Below are 16,915 nucleotides of genomic sequence, written 5' to 3'. Positions count from 1 at the left end.
ATATTACCATTTTCTTTGTGAAAAAATGGGAGGTAGAGATGAGCCACCTGCCCAAGTCTTCCCCGCCTGGGAGTGTTGGAGTATTGTAAGTGTCCGACATTTTAGCTATGCTCTTTTCATCTTGTGATCTAGATTGACCTTTCCAATTAAGTTACAAAGCTTTCCTTTTCTCCTCTGTTTGTTCTGCCTCTCACTGCAATTTATTTTCTGAAACCTCAGCAACTTTTCCGAATCCTCTAGGGGATTTGCGCTCCTCCCAGCCAAGCTTCCTGTATCACAGGAGAAAGCCAGGTCCAAAGACAAGAATTCTCTCAAACTCCCTTTCCTCCAGTTCTAAACTACCTAAAGCAGCACCTGCCTTCCGTCCTCCGCTCCAAGGCTATCACTTTGCTGCAACAGCCACGAAATCTTCTTTCCCACTGGCTTCGTCCTCTCATTCTAAAAATATGCTCCAGCGTCTTGCCCTTGAATTTCTCTTCCCTTTGAGCCACCACTGTGTGTCTCTCCTTTGCTTCTCTGCTACTTTCCCCGTGGCATCGCCTCTTTGCTTCCCACCTGCTCCAGGCTAGCTTCCCTCAGCACTGCTGAAGATGCCATAAACTAATATGATTGCACCCACTTGGTCATTTCACTGCAGTGACCTTGTTAGCTGCTCTGCTTTGAGAAACCCCTGAATCCTTCTCCTCCTGTGTCTTTTGTCACCCCACTCTCTCCTGATTCCTCTTTTTCATTCTGGTTTTGCATCTTTTTCTCATTGAGCTTTGCCTGCTGGGTTCGCACTCAGTCTTACGGTGTAAACACTATCCACCTATCTCCTAAGCAGACATCTTGGTAAAACCTTTGACTATGTCTTGGTCTCTCTCTCCAGTTACTAAAACTGTCTTGCTCTAACAGTCTTCCTACCAAGAGTTATTCCTTTCTCTGTACTTCTGCAGAGAGTTTTTCCTTCAAAAACTGGACCTACTGTAGCCCTGGCTTATTAGCTCACCTTTAAAATCCATGTATACTAACTTGGCACATGGTGACATTCACAATCTACCTCAACCTACCTTTTCAGACAGCTCCTGGCACTTTCCATCTTGTCCTGTTATGAACTTTGCAGCATTTCTAAGTATGCTAGACTTTTTGTGACTCTAATTTTGTACACATCATTCCTCTAATGTAGAGTTCTTTTCTTCCTTTTTTTTTTTACTGTAAATTTCTGTTCACCTTTCCAGACACAAATCGATTGTCACCTCTTTGCAAAAATTTCCAGACTTTCCCCAAGCACAGCCATTTCCAGCACTGCTAACATACTTTTTGCTGAATGGAGGAATTGACCTGCTGTATTTAGCCTGCTGATATTGATAGGGATGTGTTCCATTCTGTCCCTCCTTCCCTACCACTGACCTAGGAGTGCTTTGAAGGTTTTGATACTATAGAGCCAGCACAGTCTGGTGTCAAGAGGCACTCCTGAAATGTGCACTGAACAAATGAGCTTGCCTTGCTTTCCTTGAGAAGCTTGCAATCACAGAGCTGCATTGGAAATTTCCTTCCTCTATCAAAAAAAAAAAAAAAAGGAAAAGAAAAAGAAAAAGACTAAATACAAGTACTGCTGGACAAATGACCTTCCATGACTGAGAGACTAGTTTAAAAGACTGAGGAGATGAAAAATGGAATCATACCTTACATCAGGCTGCTAATACTGTCTGAAATAAATTCATTTCTATTAACAAATATTGGAAAAACAGGTTACTTTTTTCTGTAGGTTAGGAACTAAGAATTGGAGAGAATTTCCTTCCTTCCTTCCATTCTTCTTCCATTCTTCCTTCTTCTCTCCCTTCCTTCCTCCCTCCCTCCCTTCCTTCCTCCCTCCCTCCCTTCCTTCCTCCCTCCCTCCCTTCCTTCCTCCTTCCCTCCCTCCCTCCCTACTTTCTTTCTTTCTCTCTCTCTCTCTTCCCTTCTTTCTTTCTTTCTCTTTCCTTCCTTCCTTCTTTCTCTCTCTTTCTTTCCTTCCTTCTTTCTTTCTTTCTTTCTTTCTTTCTTTCTTTCTTTCTTTCTTTCTTTCTTTCTTTCTTTCTTTCTTTCTTTCTTTCTTTCTTTCTTTCTTTCTTTCTTCCTTTCTTTCTTTCTTCCTTTCTCTCTTTCTTTCAGATGGGGCTCTCACTATGTCCTTGAACTCCCTATGTAGCTTAGGCTGGCTTCAAATTCAAGATCCTCCTGCCTCAACCTCCTGAATATTGGGAGAACAGGTATAGACAGCCATGCCTAGCTTAAGAATGTTTTCTTCCTTTCCTCTCTCCCTTCCTTCCTCCTTCCTTCCCTCTTTTGTCCCTTCTTTCCCCTTCTCTCTTTCTTACATTCTCTCTCTCTTTCTTGTACTGGGAATTGAATTTAGGGCCTCAAACTTCCTAGGCAGTTACTTCACCAGGCAAGAATATTTTCAATGGAACAGTGTCTACCTCAAAAATGATATTAGGTAGACTGCAGGGATTTGTCCCAGTAACATCACTCTTAAATCTTGCCAATGACCTATTAGAATTCAGATCATCCCAGGACAGGGAAATCTCATCACCCTCATTCAGTGACACTAGTTGGTATAAGCTTAAAATAGCTAAATAACTATTTGAATGTCTCACAGGAATTCCAAATTTAACATGACCAAAATGGAATATTTTATTTTCCCTGGGAGGCATAGTCCCTTCCCATTAACCAACATTTCTGAGTTTTGAAACCAGAAACAATAAGACTTCTCAACCTTAGGACTAGTGACATTTTGGCCAAATAATTTTTTGTTCTCTCTCTCTTTCTCTCTCTGTGTGTTTGGGGGTATGAGACACCAAAACCCCCCTGTATGAAAGCCTTTGCTCTATATTCCAGCCTTTCCTTCACTCATCACTTTCTGCTCCCAATGATATCCAATCCACTCACAAATCTGTGCAGTGCAACTTCCGATCATATCTCACATGTCCACTGCTATCTCTAGGGTGCCTATAACTCTTTACCATTCAACTGGGGACACTTTCAAGAGTGAAATAGTATGTTTCTGATAATTGAGTTGAGAAAAGAGGCATAAATGGGACTCCACAGCATGCAGTCAGGCTCGGTATCACCCTAGCCCAAACCTCCACCATCTGAAGCCTGAGCTAATACAATATCCAACCCTCCACTGGTTTTACAGCTTCCAATGTTGCCTTCTTACAGTGGTCACAGTGCATTTAAAAAGCAAAATGTAGGTGAGATAATGTCACTTTCCTCTAGTCTACCATCATGTTGAGAATAGAGTACCAACTCTGACTCCAGCTCAGCCCTGCTTGGTCTCTGGTCTTGGCTCACAGCACATTCCCCAGGACCCACCATTCTCTGTCCTCCCTGACCTTCCCAGAGCAGCAAGCTCTGCCCACCCTCAGGGCTTTCTGTTTCTTACACTCTGTCTAAATGTTCCTGTCTACTTTAACCTGGCTGACTCCCTTCTGACTTTTTAATCCACCTCCTCAGAGAAACGTCCCTGAAGCCCTTCCATCCCTAACATCATGCAGGCTATCACACCTCTCCCCACTGATTTCCTTCTCACTTATCTGCTTATTTATCTTTGTTTTTTTTTCACTTTGTTGCTAAGGTATGACATACCCACAATGTCACTAATTCATGATGTAACTAACCTTAAGTATGTGACCCCATGAATTTGAACATTAGTGGACATACCTATAGCGCCAGCCCAGACTAGGAGGAATAATGCTAGAATCCTAGAAAGAAAGTTCCCTTGTGCCCTTTTGCAGCAATGAACAGACAACCACTAATTTCATGTCTGTCTCTATTTACGAGCCTTGCTTGCTGCCATCTGTGACTTGTTTGTTCACTTGTTAGTTTTTCTGATCCTCCCACTAGAATGCAAGCCCCAGAAGAACAGGGACTTTGCTTATGTAAGTCCAATGTCTAGTTCAGTTCTGACACATAATACTCAATATAACTTTGTTAACTAAATAAAACAATCTGACTTTGTTTCTATACCGTTTGAAGAATCCTTGTATATAACTCCTTCAATATGAATCATTAAAATTGGTAAAATCAAGATTCAGGTAGTGTGTGTGTGTGTGTGTGTGTGTGTGAGTGTGTGTGTGTTTACACAGTGTCAAAGAACCACTCAGTAATTGCTCTTTGCACAGGTCTACCGTACACTTAAGATGAATCCTAGGACTGGAGGCATAGCTCAAATGGTAGAGTGTTTTGTCTACCAAGTGTGAGGCCATGAGTTCAAAGCCCAGAACCTCTTAAAAAAAGGGGGGAGGGTGGAGAAAGAGAGAGAGAGGAAGAGAGACAGAGAAAGGGAATACATTCTTGAATTCTTGGGGGGAAGGGTGAACTTGTTCAAAGAACACTGTATGCATGTAAGGAATTACCACAATGAAATCCCTTCATATTATTAATGTATGCAAATTCAAAAATAAAATAAAATAAAAAAAAGATGAATCCTAGCAGAGACTCCAATTGGAAGTCTTCACAAGAAAGAAGTAATTCATTTTCTTATTTCTGTATTCTTGCACAAAATTCCTAAAATAATTGATTCAAAACTTTGGAGAGGGTGCAGAAGACCAACATAAAAATATTTTCTTCTGAATTAGTAAATTTCAGCCAACAGCCTAGTTAAGTTTCTAAAGACAAGATCTTTAAATTGCAAATAAATTTGATTTTTATAGGTGCAAAAAGGAAATAAAAACTTGGGAAATAGAAAAGTAGCTGAAATATGAAATTCAGTCCTTAGAATTTGATGAAAATGTGCTTTTCCACCACAGATATAATTGATTATGAAAGATTTTATGAATCGGTGCAGCAGCTCTTTGGTCCCGAAGTGAAGAGTCAAGATGCGAAATGCTTTTATAGGAAACTCTGCAACAACCCGGATGCATCTATCGACTGGTGTGAGGTACTCCAGGCTCATGCTTGTGATATTGTCTTTGCTCAGAATAAACAGTTAAAGTGTTACTCCCACAGATCTTAAATCCACAATGTGTACCTAGCATGTTTTCATGCTACAGCTGTCAAGACATGACCACCACCCACAATATAAAAGGAGCAGACTCTTAAATACTTTTAGGCCAATCTGACAATTAGTTGGGCTGGGTGCCGGTGGCTCATGCCTCCTAGCTACTTAGGAGGCAAAGATCAGGAGGATCATAGTTGGAGGTCAGCCCAGGCAAAAACAAGATCCTATCTCAAAAAATACCCCCCCCACACACACACAGCTGGTGGAGTGGCTCAAGTGTTAGAGCACCTGTCTAGTAATCGTAAGTTCAAACCCTAGTACTGCAAAGAAAAAAAAAGGACTATTAACAATAACTAAGATTTTTAAGCACCTTCATCTCATTCTAAATGAAATATTTCTTTTCAATAATGTCAATGTATACCAATTTTCAGTGTGTCCAAATCATTAACATAAGTGAAAGAGGAGAAGGAAGAGGAAGCAGAGATCAGGAGGATCGAGGTTTAAAGTCAGCCCAGGGAAACAGTTTGAGAGACCCTATCTTGAAAATACTCAACACAAAAAAGGGTTGGTGGAGTGGTTCAAATGGTAGAGTGCCTGCCTTGCAAGTGTGAGACCTTGAGTTCAAACACCAGTATAGCCAAAAGAAACAAAAAGAGCAGGAAGAGGAGGCTATGACTGATCACTTCTGTCATTCCTTGAGTTTTTCTGATTGGTATATTACTCAAAAAATTACATTCATACAGAGTAATTAAACAACTTTTGAAAATTATCCCACCCTCTTTAGAAAATCAGTAACTACTATAGATAAGAGAAAAAGCAATGATTTAAAGAATTTGACCATCACATTTAGTAAGCTGATAAATATGTGTAAATGGAACTTGGAATGCACAACATAGGAAAAGTATTTCTTGAGTTGAGCTACATAGGGCACCATTTCAAAATTGATGGTGTTATGCTAAAAAGAACATGTCAACAAACTCCCACAGGATAAAATTAGAAATTTATTATAAAAGATAGCCTAAACCTATAATCCAGTGAAATAATAATTACTATTGGGAAAAATTACAGATGAGAAAAGCATCTACCACAGCTTTCAAGAATACATAATTCCCATGTTATGTTAATTTTATTTATAACTTAGGAAAAGCTACCCAACTGATTTTATGAGGTTAAAGTAAAACCGGGTTGAACAAAGAAACTTCAAGTCGATATTACTTATGACTATAATAAACACTAAAGTTCTAAATATAATTTTAACAAATTAATCCTGCTAGTACTATAAAAATTATTTCCAAGTAGAATTTACTCCAGAAAAGTGAGGATGGTTCAATATTAGAAAAGCTACTAACAGATTTCTTCCAATAAGTTAGGAGAAAAATAACACTACAATCTTAAACTTTATCCCTTAGCCATCCCTCAGACCAGGTGCACACACCTGTGATGTGCAGCCCATGTTATGGGAATGCACCTGTGTGCCTGTTCCTGGAAACAGGCCCATGGCCCTTAGAGCAGGGAATTTTGGGATCCCAGAATCTAGGTCATAGTTTAAAAGCATTGGCATGAACTCTTGGTAGACAAGGGGGCCCCTCAAACCTCATGAAAAAAAGCTAGACTAAATCTTTGCTGCCCAGTGACCACACATTTGCAGGCTAGTTAAATAAAAGCTCAGCTTGCAAAACCAGTAGGTATCGACTGGACAGGTTGAATATAGAATATTCTGTCATCATGGTGTGTCCCATTGGACAGTGCTGCTCTGAAAGCATAGGTCTGACACTTGGGTCTCCAGTGGAAGGGTGACCGTAGGAGGGCAGCTTGGGTGCATTGCCTGCCAGGATCTGGGCTCTATCACGCTGCATTAGTCTCTTGGTTCTCTCACATTTATTGGCAACTTGAATTCTACTAAACTTCCAGTGGATATGATCCAGAATCACGTCCTCATTGTTCTCTATTGCCTTGTGAATATTTCTTATAAATTCTATGATTAATGTGGCAAATTGCTAATGTGATAGTTTTGATCCACTAAAAATAGGAAAATAAATGTATAACAAAAGCTTCATGCCAATATAAAAAAAGTGTGCACTTAAGGAGATGAAAGAAGTGTGCTGATATGACATTACCCACTTCAGGAAACAAGAGCCTAATATATCCCATAAACACCAGCCATGGGACCCAGTACATGGTGTTAACTGAGAATTTGGCCTCTGAATGTAAGGAAATAGGATTCTATGGTGAAGCTGGAGTTTTGGCCACAGAGATGCAGAAAGTGAGCCTCATTCTCTCTGACATCTGCTCCTTCTCATTCTCTTTCCAGTTAGAAAACCATAGTGATCTTACACTTGCAAAAGTTGTCTTTTTTTTGTACATTGTCAGGTTCTCATTTAATCTTTACAACAGATTCACGATGGAGATTCTGCACTGTCCAGATTCTGCATGATCCTTTTATTATAATAATAATAATGGTGACAAAAATGAAAGAGAAAGGTTAACTGATCTGAAGAACACAGAAAGCTGGTTTGGGTGTGAAGCTGAGATTTTCTGTTTATTAATTACATGTAACATCAACCTGTTCCATCACTTGGGGTCCTATAAGTCTCTTTCCCCTCATGCTAGGGTTTTTTATTTAGGACCTTGCACATGGTAGGCAGGCACTCTGCCATTTAAGCAAAACCACCCCCAGTCCTTTTGCATTTAGTTATTTTTCAGAAAGAGTCTCATGCTTTTTGCCTGGACTGTTCTCGGATTATGCCTCCCACATAGCTGAGATTACAGGCATATGCCACCATGCCCAGTTTGTATGTTGTAATGTGGGTCCTGCTGACTTTTTTGCCCAGGCTGGCCTTAAACTGAGATCATCCTGATCTCCCAAGTAGCTGGGATTACAGGCATGAACCACCATGTATGGCCCTCTAGAAATCATGAACGCTTAATAGGACAACTTGTGACCAGCCTCTGACATAACTTTATGTACGTGGAAAGTCACCTGAAGTTTGAGGAAATGGTACGGGAAGACTCAGCTTTTATTGTTCTGTCGTTTTTCTCACAGAGGATCTGTGCCAAGGCTCTGTAGGCAGTTCTATTTCAAGTTCTGTGACCTGACCTTGCTGGGCGGCAGCTATGGCACCCGCGCAAGGAACTAATGACAACTCACTCAGCTCAGGAACTAATGACAACTCACTCAGCTCAGGAAGGACTACCTGTCTTTAAAAACAACTCACCAGTGAATATCAGTCTATCAGGAAATAAGAACTAGAGTCATTCTTCTTCTTTTTAAAAATTTTTTTACAGTACTGGAACTGTACTTTTTTTACAGGTTGGAACCCGGGACCTCATGCATACTAGGCAAGCACACCAGATTTCTTCTTTTAAAGTCAGGCACAGCGGTACCAATCTGATTCCAAATATAAGCCATGAAAAGTTCCACTTTCTTTTTCTAGGTTTTAGATGCAAACACACCTGGCAAATTGTGAAATCTTAGAGCCTGCACCTGCCTTTCAGTGCATGGTGAGAAAAATTAAACAGAGTAAGTGTGATGGGCACAGGTCTCTAAAGCTGACGAGCAGGCAGTCTGGGGCACACACCATCCCAGTGTGCCCAGTGGTGGCTGTCCCCACCACTCCATGTTAGTCTGGGTTGCCAGTGAGCATCTCATGACCTTTTTTTCTTTTTAGGGGCACAATACAAACTAATGCAAACAAGAATCATATGACACCACACAGTTTGCCAATAATTGTGGTCCTCCTCCAAAGTAAATTTAAAATGAGTTATTATAAAGCTAAAATTCTATTTGCTAGCTTCAAAAGTGTTAAAAGAATGTTTTAGGGTAGGTTAAAAAATAAGTCACATGCAGAATTTTGTTTTATTCTACCTACTTTTCATTTTCTGCGTGTGTTCTACAATACATCTATGTTCGTTATGTAATCAGGGATTTTTAAAAAGTGATTTAAAATATTATTAGTCATCTGGGCTAAGGGTGTGGCTCGAGTGGAGGCCACTGGCTGGCAAAGGTGAGACCCTGAGTTCAAACCCTGGTGCCACCAAACAGACAGGAATCGCTTCAAGCATGGAGCAAGACCTACTGGTACTCTAATAGTCACAGCATGTCTAACAGTCACAAAACACTCAAACCACAGCACAGGCACCATCACAAACTGAAATTTTAAATGTTGCAAGAGAAATCTGAGATCTTTGAGGCTACCATTCATCACAAGAAAATGAGATATTTTCTATCCTTTAATCAAGTTATTTGCTGGAAACAATCAAAATGTTAAACTTCTGCTATTTCTTCTGAAGTTTACCTGGTACGGTATCTCAAATTTTTACTAAGTTTTAGCAATTTGATATATTTAGCATCATTTGGAAGCTATTTGGGGAAGTGTTGTAATATCATGTTATAATCTCAGTAGCAAAATTGACTGTTTCTGTAGGAGCAGACGTCCTGCATAAGGACATCTACCTGCATGTGGCCAGGACTATAAACACATACATGCAAAGTGTGTTACTGATGTGTTGTCTGGGCAAGCAGGAAAGGTGCTTAGTTGATGATTTCGAACTAGCAAAGGGACACCTGGGTTGTGTTTTCCTGTAGGGTTTCTGGAAACATTGGGAATTACAATCCTCAAATGTTGACGTTGATTGAACTCCTGCCTGGCACTTGGGGCCATCTAAGGGCTTTCTCGTCTTCCCGATTACTAAGTAAACTACTCACACACTTCCCCATTTAATCCTCACAGCACTGCTGACAGTGGGTAGGGGCTATTACTCATTATCCTTGTTTTCCAGATGGGGAAAGCTTGGGCACAGAGAAAATAAGGACTTTGCTTGAGGTCACTGACTGACTAGCTGACAGTAGAACCAAGATTTGGACCATTTCTAAGGCCTACTGCGTATAGTACTGGTGAAACTGGATTGTTGATCCCGAATTCATGTCCTGGCAAAGTTGCTGATTGAATACATGGGACCAAGAGTTGAGGGTAAAGCAAACACAAAGTTTATTACAAGGACAGCAAAAGCTCCCAACAAGCCATAGCATAACTGAACAATAGGTGTGATATAGAGTATTACGTGGCTTAGGTCCAACTATTTTACCTTGAAACTATATTTGTGATTGATTGGCACTGAATTAGCTTCTCACTGAACTAGGCCACCTGTCTCTTTCCTTATGGAACACAGCATTCCAAGAAGGTCTGATCAGTTAATCCTGTCCTTGAAATTCTGCTCAACTGGTCCTGGCCTTGGACCACTACCCACACTGTGCAGCTGCATCTTATTATTTTGGTAAGAGACTTGTAATTTTTCTGAGAAGCCTGCTGTTTCCCACACCCCTTTAGATGTCTGCTTTAAGGTACCTCTCTCATCCAAAATGGAGTCACCTCTGTCATTGCTCCCCTTACACTGCCTCACATTTCACTTTATTATTTGAAGTTATTATCTCACACTAGCATCTCAGGCTCATGTGACTATCAAACATTTACAATTAAAACTTCTTGCATAATTTAAATTGTACTGAGTGGTGTTTATAAAACAAGGGTGGGATTGCACTCTTTTCTAGGTAATGCTGTGACTGGCTTTGCAGTTGGGATTAGGGAAGTAATCAGATGGACTTAATCTAAGAAGATCATCATAGATTATCTGGAGAGTTCCAAGTAATCCGATGAGTCCTTAGAAACAAGATGGGAAGGGAAAAGAGATTCCAAAAGTGAAGGGAACTTGAGGCTCCACTGTTATTGCTGAGATGTGGGGCCCAGGCACTGGGACTGAATAGAAGCCTCTAGAAGCTAGGCAGCCCCCAGTGATATGAGCAAACAAACAACCTCAGACCGGTAATTTGAACCAATTTGGAAGCTGACTCTACCACCAAAGCCTCCAATAAAAAAAAACTCTTTGATTTGAGCCTGGTAGGACCATTTTGGATTTATACTTCATGGAACTCATGAGCTAATGAAGAGGTGTTATTTTAAATCATTAGGTTTGTGGTCATTTGTTTTGGCAGCAACAGAAAAAAATAATATAGAAAGGAAGCTGTCAAAGTTCAAAAAAAAGTGTCTGCTGTTACAACCAATAGAAAGCAAAATGTGGCTTTCAGAGGAATTCAAACTCAACATCCATGTAAGGAGGTGTGACACTTGGAGAAGGGAGTCAGAGAAGCAAGGACTGAGGATTATTATCTGTGTTGAAATTGATCTTGGAAGGTTTGCTGTGTTGTTTTCAGGAGAAGAGAGATTTGAACGTGTCTGAATGTTGAAAAGTCAGTAGAAAGGGAGGGTCGTAGATGCTGAAGAAAGAAAAAGGAGACAAACAGAAGAGATGGAGGGGATGAGATCCAAAGAAGGGGAGAGGGATTCCCTCGGAAAGGAAAGAAAGAGGGTCCCAAACCAGCTTGGAGTGAGGGCAGCTTTGGAGAGTGTGGAGGAGCCCCCATTTTAGGGAGACATGGCAGATAAACTCTAAAGAGTAGATGGAACATGGAAATAGGTCAAGCACAGGAAATAGACCAGATGGAATGCAGAAGTAAAAACAAACCTCCTGGAGAGGTGCCCCACATGGGAAATTCAAACCATGATCTGAGGAAGAGACAACCAATCAGTAATGTCCATTAAAAGGGAAACAGCCAGTCAAAAGTAGTCTAACATAAAGTATAAAACCTGCTCTTAACCCTGTCTCTGTGTGTTATGCTCCTTTGCCTAGCTGCCTGCCATTTTCTCACCCTTTTAATGTCATCCTAATAAATCTTTGCTTTCTCCTATTCGCTTGTCCCCAGTACAACCTGTAGTTACCAATCTGTAGTTACCAAATCCATGACAGAGAATGACCAGAAGGTGAAGTCACATGGTAAAGAGAGCACAGCAGCTTTGGCATTGCTTCTGTGGACACAGAGAAATCAAGTAGGCCAGGACACCTTGAGGCTCGAGGTGACTGGTGGCCCTATCTATGTACCCAGGAACTTTTCCGTGTGGCTGATCAGCTGCAGAAGAGATTGGAATCACTCAGCAAAGGGGTTTCTTGCCAGGTCAGTGCAGTGGTGTGAAAAGATGGAGGACTGGGAATGTGTAATTGAGAATCCCCAGTGGGGTAAGAAAGGAAGTAAAGGCTGTAGGTACTGATGGATTTAGATGGGCGACAAGCTGAATTGTCTTCCTTCTTCTGGCTGTGGAAGTCACTTAATCCTTTCCCACAGTGGCTCCGTTTGTCATCAGTTTCTTGTGGGCTGAGACAAGATAGACAGGATGAGGCAACAGTGAAATTAAAATAGTAAAAAAATATTTTGGAACGCCAGATTCAGAAAATTAAGACAACTGGGAAGTAAATCTGAAAAATCACTAAGAGCAGCAAACATTCCACCCATCACCCTCCCTTCTTTGAGAATCCTTGAATGAATAAGGGGAACTGAGAGAGGACAGAAGGCTTGTCTGATGAATGGATTATTTGTATAAAGGAATGCCCAAACATTACACCTATTGTCTCCATGTTTTGGGTAACAACACATTCACCAAGTCCCTTATTTTGAGTCATAACCATTCCTCTATGTTTAAATAACAGCAAAACATTAACCTATGGAAATGAAATGATTGATGGTTGCTAGGTGACCCTGCAGCTAGGTGGGGATTCAAGGTGGAATCCCCCTGCCTAGAAGGTACAAAGATATCTGGGACCACGACCACCATTTTGAACCTCTCTGGTCCTGTCTTCTGTGTGTCAGGCAGGAGGCACTTTTCTTTTCCTTTTCTATTTCTTCCTACTTTATCCTCTTTTGCCAAATAAATCTTTGCTAAACTTCCACTTTGTGAGTTTCCTTTTTTTTGTTTGTGTGAAACCCCTTGACATGCTTTTCATTGTGAATTTCAGGTTCCTGTGATTTGAGTGAAAATCACATGCTGAATCAAGGACTTCCTTCTTTTTCTCTTATGGGGGAACCCCCCCCCATTGTTTTCTTTTATCCAGTAAAACCTATCAGAGGTTCTTAAACTCCTTTTGTTGAAAAGCACTGACTCCTTCCTTGGGCCCACACATTAACTAGCAGCAGCATAGCTTGGTATCCCTGTCTCAGTTTTGTATTTGTCTTTGCTATAAGCCATTCTCTTTGCAGTCACTAGGAAGGACAGAATTGATGGATAACATCTAAATGACAAGGGACAGAAACTACCCCTCACAGTAGAGCCTCCTCAGGATAGATTACCTCTGGATAACAACTTCTCAGGAAGAATAAGGACTGAGATAATGACTAGCCAGGCCACATTATGACTGTGACTGTTTATGCATACCTTTGTCTCCTGCCCTAATTCTTTGTCTATTTAAGCTCGTGTGTACCCTGAAGGTGGCTCCAGATGAACTGAGTGCTTACTCTGTCTAATCCCACTGTGTGTCCTGGGCCACATAAGAAATTTCCTCTCTCTGTCCTTCCCCATGTCTCCTTATTTGGCATATGGGAGTGGCTGGACTGACATGTGGAATCCCAGGATTTGGGGCCAGGGGTCCAAAACTCCAGGTTCAGACTCACCTAATAAAACTTTCTAATTAGACAAATCAGTTTGTAGACTGGTCGTTTGAATACTATCCATAAGGACCGTTTTATTTTCTCATTAGTGGTTGTAGGCTTTATATAATTTATATATTTTTTTCTCTCTCCCAGGAAGCATATTCAACCTAAACTTTCTAAGGATAATAATAGCATTTATTTATTGGCACTGGGGTTTGAACTAGGGGCCTTGAGCTTGTTAGGCGAGAACTCTACCAGTTGAGCCACACTCCCAGCTTCTCCCCACAACCTTAAGTTAATTTGTCAGGTAGGGTCTCTTGCTTTTCGCCTGGGACCAGCCTGGGATTTTGATCCTCCTACCTTTATATCCTACATAGCTGGAATTACAGGTGTGTACCTTCATATCCATACCTGGCTCTTTTTTTTTTTTTTTTTTTTGCAGTATGGGGGTTTGAACTCAGGGTCTATACCTTGAGACACTCTACTAGCCCTTTTTTGTGATGTTTTTTTCTGAGATAGGGTCTCACAAACTGTTTGGCTGGACTGGCTTCAAACCCCAATCCTCCTGATCTCTGCTTTCAGAGTAGCTAGAATTATAGACATGAGCCACCAGCGCCTGGCTGACTTGTTCTTTGGAAATAGGGTCTCACCAATTTTTTTCTCTGGGCTGGCCTTGAAATGCAATCCTCCTAAGTAGGTAGGAATAGAGGTCGTGCACCATGTTCAGGTAATAACCATTATTTTTAAATAGCAATTACTGTGTGTGAGTCACAATGCAAAGTGCTTTACACAAGCAGTCATTTAAACCTCATTTTAAAAACACAGCTCAGCTGGACACCAGTGGCTCGTGCCTGTCTGTAATCCTAGCTACTCAGGAGGCAGAGATGAGGAGAATCACAGTTTGAAGTCAGTCCTGGGCAAATGGATAGCGAGACCATATCTGGGGGAAAAAAAAAAAAAGAAAAAGAAAAACCCATCACAAAAAAAAAAGGGCTGGTAAAGTAGCTCAAGCAGAGCAGCTGCCTTGCAAGGGTGAGGCCCTAAATTCATTCCCCAGTGACATCAATAAATAAATAGATAAATAAACAGCTCAGTTTAAACACAGTTTATCCTTTCATTCTAGTGATGAAGAAGTTGAGGCTTCAGAAAGTGAAGTTGTTCTGAATAGTAATTAGTTGCAGAGCTTAAACTCCCACATCTGACTACAGGGGTGCCAGCTGTTGCCACGAGGCCATTTGTGGGTTCAGGGATAAGGCCAAAGTGCAGATCAGCACCTGACTTAAGTAAATGCACCAATGAGTGATGCCAAAAGAAGAGCAGAGACACAGGATCCCTGGCACATCAGTTCAGAGCCAGCCACCAAAAGACTTCACTTTCTCTTCTCTCTATTCTTCAAGGGAATTAGATGTTAAACCCAGAGAGGTTTTGTACCCATGAAACATGAATAATTATTTCTGAATGGACAATCAGTTTGTTAAGATTTTACTGAGTGTGATTTTGGTGGTGGGAAAAAGGGAAGACAAGTAAGGACATCTTGATAATCCTGGTCTCCCATAGAAGAGGTCTGCTTGTGAGACTTGATAAGAAAGGACAGGTGTGACAAGCTTCAAGACTTGGTTGTGGGTGTGTAATGAACAAAGTAATAACATTTGCAAAACAACTAATGAAAAGACATGCTAACCCAAGAAATAAAATGCTATCAAAACAAACTGATTACAATAGGTTTGTGCCATTGAGTCATTCAGTCACTATCTCCTTTAATTCACTGTGGCCCCCGGGGCACAGCCTCCCAGACCTTACCCCAGAGGTCAGAATCTTCACCTTGGCAGGATTCCCGGGTGGATCCTGTGCACACCCATGTTTCAAAGCGCTCCACAGGGCTGGGGATGTAGCTCAGGGGTAAGTTCAAGCAAGGGCCTGGATTCCATCCCTAGCACTGGAAAAAGAAAAGAAAACATTCATTTCACTGAATGAAAACATTCAGTATACAGTGTGACAAAGATGTTGGAATTGTTGATTCTAATCAGAGTATTTGGGCCCTTGCACTCTGACAAGGGAGAATCCAAGCAGATCAAATGGATGCAGTGAGGGAAATAAGAAAGGGGGAAAGGGATTAGAGCTGGGGTCTCACCAGGTACTATGGAGGCACTTAAGTCCTTTTTATATCAATCATTAACATGGAAGTGGGGAGAAAATCCACATCACTTCCCATCTCCAATGGCCTACAGGCCAGGGGAAGGAGCTGGGGGGATTAATGCATACACCTATGCTAATTCTCAGGTACCCCAAGTCCATGTGGAAAGAAATTTCCACCCTAACTTAAAGGATTTGCAATTTGAAAGGAGCTCTCTGGGTTTGGAGAGAATGGGCTAGGGAGGGGCGAGTGAGGGTGCTGTAAATCAGGCTGCATTGGCTTTTAAAAGTCCCGAACCTTCCCTAACATCTCATCTGCCTCAAATATGTTCAGTTACCACTTTTTAAATCTGGGCAGCCCTATGACATTATACAGCAAGGCACCTGTTAACCTAGATCAGGCTTAAATTCAACCAACATCAAATCTGTTATTGTCTGACAGCCAATTCTGAGGGACTGCTTATGTTTATATGTGTTATTTGGGATTTCAGATCTTTGGATACTTCTCCTCTGAAGAAGATTCTCTTGTTTCCCAGATGGATGAAGAAAATTTGGTTTTCCTTGTGTCTAGAAAACAGCGAATTGTGATTTCAGGTGACATTTTACATACACCTTCAAAATTAGTATGAATTTTAATGTTTTTTTCAAAGAATAAGTATTAGGTATCCATTTCCATAGAATCACCTTTCATTTTACTTACTCAATTCTTCACCGTGGCAAAAAGTAAGTTTCATATGCAATTTCAGAAAAAACCGTACCAGCAGTTGAAATTGAAACACTAGAGATTGTCCAGGGTGAAAAAAATTCACATTTTCCCAAAGAGGCTCAGACTTCAAGTTATCCTGATGGCATCTTAATATTCGGAGTGAAGTCCCAGAGGCAATCCTGTGTCTTTAAAATAATCTTTTCTTTTTTGGGGTGGGGGAGTGGTAGGCAATAGTAGGGTTTGAATTCAGGGCCTACATGCTTGCAACCCAGGCACTCTTGCAGCCCTTAAAACAGCCACTCTGCCAGCCTTAAAATCAAGTTTTCAAGATAGGACTCCTCCACACACTTCCACTTACCCTTGCTTGTCCTGGGGCTAATCTCTAAAACTGTGAGTTTGGGCTAACCATTGAGGGGCATTAGCTCCGGTTCTGGTTTACATGTGTCTGTCCTCTATTTTCACATTTGAGCCTGGGGACCTGGGAATGCCTATCTGACTTTGGGTTTTCTTTCCTTTATTCCTTCCTAGTGGGAGGTTAGGAAGGAAGAAGGCAAAAATTTGAGTTCACTCTGTCTTCCAGCATTTCATGCCATGTTTTGAGAAGCATGCAGTCTAGTCTGAATCTGGTGTTCCTGTAAAA

At 41.1% G+C, this 16,915-nt stretch overlaps 1 protein-coding gene across 1 annotated transcript in view; it reads left to right on the top strand.

The window, feature by feature from the left end:
* Positions 1-16,915, top strand: part of Wdr64 (WD repeat domain 64) — a 131,758-nt gene that overhangs the window by 1,427 nt on the left and 113,416 nt on the right. Inside the window, exons 2-3 of the mRNA XM_020174737.2 lie at positions 4,773-4,903; positions 16,061-16,163. Coding sequence (XP_020030326.2) covers positions 4,773-4,903; positions 16,061-16,163 — 234 coding nt within the window. The remainder of the gene's footprint in view (positions 1-4,772; positions 4,904-16,060; positions 16,164-16,915) is intronic.

This window comes from Castor canadensis, chromosome 11 (assembly GCF_047511655.1).
Source record: "Castor canadensis chromosome 11, mCasCan1.hap1v2, whole genome shotgun sequence".
Lineage (NCBI taxonomy): Eukaryota > Metazoa > Chordata > Mammalia > Rodentia > Castoridae > Castor > Castor canadensis.
This window is presented reverse-complemented; position numbering and strand designations above follow the sequence as displayed.